At 50.0% G+C, this 5028-nt stretch overlaps 1 protein-coding gene across 1 annotated transcript in view; it reads right to left on the reverse strand.

The window, feature by feature from the left end:
- Window positions 1-4058: 4058 nt before the first annotated feature.
- Window positions 4059-5028, reverse strand: part of Ca5a (carbonic anhydrase 5A) — a 30702-nt gene continuing 29732 nt past the window's right edge. The window contains exon 7 of the mRNA XM_031337391.1: window positions 4059-4202. Within this exon, the coding sequence (XP_031193251.1) occupies window positions 4059-4202 (144 nt within the window). The remainder of the gene's footprint in view (window positions 4203-5028) is intronic.

Raw genomic sequence — 5028 nt, forward strand, 5'->3', positions numbered from 1 at the left:
TGCTTTGAGGGCTGATATCAAAGGCCTTTCTTCTCGTTTTGTTTGTAGTTTTGTAGCCATGTGTCCAGGCTCATTCCTTTTCCTGAGAGTTTCAGTGTCTCCAGGCTAACATGGCTTTTTAAAAATAGCTAACAAAAGGGAAATTTTTTTTAGGAGACAAAGGCATCCTTGCTCTCAGAGGAAAGAGTCGCTGCAGGATCCTGTCTGAGTTCTTGTTGAATGTGACACAGAGGTGCCGTGAAGCTAAGCCCCTCCCTCCTATCAGGTGCCTCCATCTTATGTTCTCTGCTTCTGAGACCCCATGAAAGAGGATGCTTGTGAATGATTAATGTGACTCATCCCAGGCTCAACTCTTGACACCTGGGCCCTAATCCTACTTCCTAGCACACCCAGAAGAGCCTGCTCAAAGAACCTGAGGCCCAAGCTCCTTTCTGATCAAGTTCCCCAAAAAATCTGGTCTGGTGGAAGCAGCTCTGTGCCTGCATTTGAGACTCTGTCATTGATGCTGTTTTCCTCTTGCTGTGTGAGTCTCAGAGGGCTGGGACACACAAGTGTAGGGCCTGGGTATCCATTCTTTACAAAACGCCAAGCATGCTGGTGGACCTTGATCACCCCAGCACTGAGAAGACAAAAAGCAGGTAGGTTATCAAGTCTCTGCCCCAGCATCTCACAAGCTACAGTTACAGGTGTGTACTTCCTGGCCAGAAGACACACCTGTCTGTCGGGAGCCTCTGGGTGGGGGCCTGTCTTATTGCAGCCACTTGTTCGTGTGGACTAAGGTCCCTCTGCTAGAGACTCGAGGATGCTTGTGTTTCCTCAAGTCTCAAGAATGAACTTTGGGTTCTAACCAAAGGCAAGATGATCACTTGCCCTCTGGTGTCATGTCTTCAGTGACAGAGCCACCTGACCCTCTCATACTGTGCTACCAGCCATGGCAACCAAGACACCCAACACTCTTAGAAGTCAAAAGTGCCCTTCAGGGGGCTGGCGAGATGGCTCAGTGGTTAAGAGCACTGACTGCTTTTCCGAAGGTCCTAAGTTCAAATCCCAGCAACCACATGGTAGCTCACAACCACCCATAATGAAATCTGACGCTCTCTGGTGTGTCTGAAGACAGCAACAGTGTACTTATCTATAATAATAAATCTTTAAAAAAAAAAAAAAGAGTGGTCTTCAGGCGTTTGATGCACCTGGGCCAGCTACGGCCATGGTCACAGATGCACACTAGCCTCTACACTCTTCAAGGAGGAGGCATGTCAGGAAGTCCAGGGAGGCTTTCTGTAGCTGCTCCAGGACGCTGCCTAGCCCCGTTGCAGCTGCAAGCTGTTGACACCATAGGAAGCTCTGGGATGGGAGAGGACCGAACCGCTGCCAAAGTAAACCAGGGGACTATGCAGGCTCTCTTTGATTCAGCCTGCTATTTGTGGACCAGAGTACATATTTATTCTTTATCTCCCCCCCCACCCCAGTGAAACACGGTGTCCCTTGGAAGACAGACCAGCGCTTGCTTATTTTTCCGTGTTGTTTTTCATTGCATTACCTGGCAGGAAGCAATGTTTGAAGAGAACGAGATAAGGCAGCTGAACCGTCTTTCCACCTGAGGGAAAGTTGTAGTGCCATAAAAGCAAGAACGACCACACGAATGGGGATTGTTCCTTCTTCCAAGCAAGTAAGCAGTTTAAAAAAAAAATCCCCAAATGGCCGAGGGGACAGAACACCTGTTGTCATCTGGAACAGAGGTGATGGAGCCCCAGGTAGTCCTGATCCAGAGTACAAACGATGACTCTGAGCCTGACATTCCTTTTGCTGGTTCACCCATGTGCTGCTTCACCATGTGCAGGCATATGAGCAGGAGATGGCTCCCATTCCCCCGTGAAATAAACACCGAGGGCCTTGTTATGTGCTGGGCCATCTCCTAGACTCTAGAGACATAGTCCCCCACCACCCTTGGGACTGACCATCTCTGCTCCATTGGAGTCCGAATCCCAGGGGGCTGATCATGAGAGATAACAGAAGCCAAAGGATCACAGAACACACTGGATACACTGGGCTGAGAGGCCAGAAGAAGACACAATCGGGATAAGGACCAGAGTGTGATGGAGGGTGAGCATTCTGTAACAGGCTATTGTCAGAGACCAAGGAAGGGATGCACTTCAGTGGCATCTGAGAGTGGAGAATCCCAGGAAAGGGTAAGAAGCTGGAGACCCAGTCTGATGGAGCACGATGAGGCAGTTGGAGGTAAGGATGCCAAGAGGGGTCACCACCGAGGCCCCAGCCATACCAGTGGCTAGTGTGGTGGAGTGAGGCTGTACACCCTGCTCAGGACACTTCTCTCTCCACAGCACTACAACCAGGTGGGGCATCCGGAAATGCAGTTGAGACCCTGAGAATTGAGCATGCCAGCCATTTTCCCAGAGAAATAGTGAAAGGCATCCAACAGAGGGGTGTCTGGCAACAGTGTGACAGGGGTACATGTCTCACCTTTCAAGGCCTCTCACTTTATACCATATCCCTTCCTGGAGGTCAAGGGATACAGAGCCTGTGGTGATGCTCCTCAGAGACCCCCATGCCTAAACCTTTGACCCTATGGATGTGTGACCTGGCCTCAGGGACTCTGCAGTGGGATTAAGGACATGGTTATGGAGCTGTGCATGATCCTGGGCTATGCATGGACACCAGGTAACCATGAGGAGTCTTTCTGAAGCAGTCAGACCAGACCACAGGAGGAGAGGTGACTGGAAGTATGGAATGAGGAGGAAAGGAAAGGTGATTTGTCGCCATAAAGCCAGGAGTGTGGAGGACAAGCCTCAACTACTCAAGCCTCGACTACTCTGAGTTCCAGGCCAGGCTGGGACTGTACAGCAATTCTCTCCAGGGCCTCCAGAAGGAAGCAGCCTTGCCCATACCTTGACTACAACCTGGGTTTCCTAAGAATGGACTCTGTCAGGCTCTTTAAGCCACCCAGCCCTCCATGGTGGGTTACAAGTGTCCCAGGTTTGACACTGAAGAAAAGGATTTGGTCCCACCTTCTGTGTTACTGAGGACTCTAGGTGGCCATAGCAATGTGCCACAGCTGACTTCCATGTGTGGAGCGGAAAGAACAGAAGCTGAGAGGCAGACAAAACAATCTGTGTGGGGAGGTTTTTTTTGTTGTTGTTGTTCAGTTTCTGTTTTTGGATTTTTGTTTTTATTTTGTTGGGACACGGTCTCATTACATAGCCCTGGCTGTCCTGGAACTCACTATGTAAACCAGGCTGGCCTTGAACTCACAGAGATCCATCCATTCTGCCTCCCCAGGACTGGGATTAAAAGCATGAGCCACCACATCCAACAGTTTGCTCAGTCTTGAAGGCCACCTTGTACCTATCCTGTGTCTTCTGCCCAGAGTTTTACCCTATAAACTTAAGTTTCTCTGTCTCTTTCTGCCTCTCTCTGTCTCTCTGTCTCACACTGTCCCTCTGTCTCTGTCTCTCTCACTGTGTCTACAATTTGAGCATTTTGGCCAAATCTATGTATGTATAAATGCAAATGTGCATTCTTTGCGTGTGGATGTCACAGGGCAATGTCACGTGTCAGTCAGTCCTCAGACACCTCCCACATTTTGCCTGAGACATTCTCACCAGTCTGGAATTTTTAGACCAGTGGCCGGCTGGCCTATAAGCTCCCAGGGATCCACCTGCCTCCACTTTCCACTTTGCGCCAGCCTGCTGGCCTATAAGCTCCCAGGGATCCACCCGTCTCCACTTTCCATGTTGCGGTCACTGAGGCTTAGATGCTCGCTCACACCACTGTCATCGTCTTTTTGTACAGATACTGGGGATCTGAACTCAAGTCCTTTTGGCATGAGGTGAGCACTTTGTGGGCTGAGCTGTCCCTCCTGCTCTGCTTGGGTTTCTTTAAAGAATATCTCTTACTTGCAACAACAACAACAAAGCAGGTTGACTGGAGCAATGAGCTCTTCTTCTTTTTTAATCCGGGCGCCATACCATGTGGCACCCTGGAAATGCGCGCCCCCTTTCCAGTCTGCTCTGCCTATCCTTACAGACTTCATCCTGAGATTAAGACCTCATTCCCGTCCTATCGACCTGGAATGACGAGCGAACTTTGCGGTCCCTGAGGGGCTGGAGCGGGCGGTAGTTGTTCACCATCACCTCCTCGTCCTCATCTCGCCCAGAGAACAAGAGTGTGCGGAATGTGGATAGCTGGAACAGAGAGCAGCCATGGTGAGCTGATGCAGGCACAGAGAGATCCGCGTGCTAGGTGTCCCCTCCCACACTGACCAACAGAACACGGTATAATGAACCAGTGACTCTGTGATGCCTAAGGGTTCACTAGAGGCCCGGTGGCTGCCACTCTGTTAGGGTTGGAGAGCCCATGGACAGGAGGGAACCCAGTGGGCCCACAGAAAGGTCACAGGAAGGTACTGAAGCCCAGCCAACATCCAGCACCGACTTGCCAGAAGGTGAGTGAGCCACTTAGGTAGGGAAGGAGTCTCTTGGGTATGTGCCATGATAAACATTTTCTGCTTTTGTTTTTGTTTTTGTTTTGTTTTGTTTTTCAAGACAGGGTTTCTCTGTATAGCCCTGGCTGTCCTGGAACTCACTCTGTAGACCAGGCTGGCCTCAAACTCAGAAATCCACCTGCCTCTGCCTCCCAAGTGCTGGGATTAAAGACGTTTTCTGTTAATGTATACATTTACACCCTACCCCTCACCCCCACTGAACTGTGATGAGATGGGCAAGAATTCATCAGGGCCAATTAATCACTTTCTTTTTTCCTGAGAAAGAAAACAACCTTTCCCGGAGGCAAACAGAAAGGTCCCATCGAGATTTGAGAATGGCTTTCATTCTTACATGCATGGGCTTCGTCAGGCACAACCTGGCTGAGCTATTGAACTCAGGACAATGATCACACCTGGACCTCAGGGAATGTGACATATGCTGGCTTCATATATGACGTATGCTGCCCCAAAATGTGATCATGGGGCCTTGTACTCCGTGACTCTCATGCAAATAGAAAACCCTTCTA

This window comes from Mastomys coucha, unplaced genomic scaffold (assembly GCF_008632895.1).
Source record: "Mastomys coucha isolate ucsf_1 unplaced genomic scaffold, UCSF_Mcou_1 pScaffold22, whole genome shotgun sequence".
Classification (NCBI taxonomy): domain Eukaryota; kingdom Metazoa; phylum Chordata; class Mammalia; order Rodentia; family Muridae; genus Mastomys; species Mastomys coucha.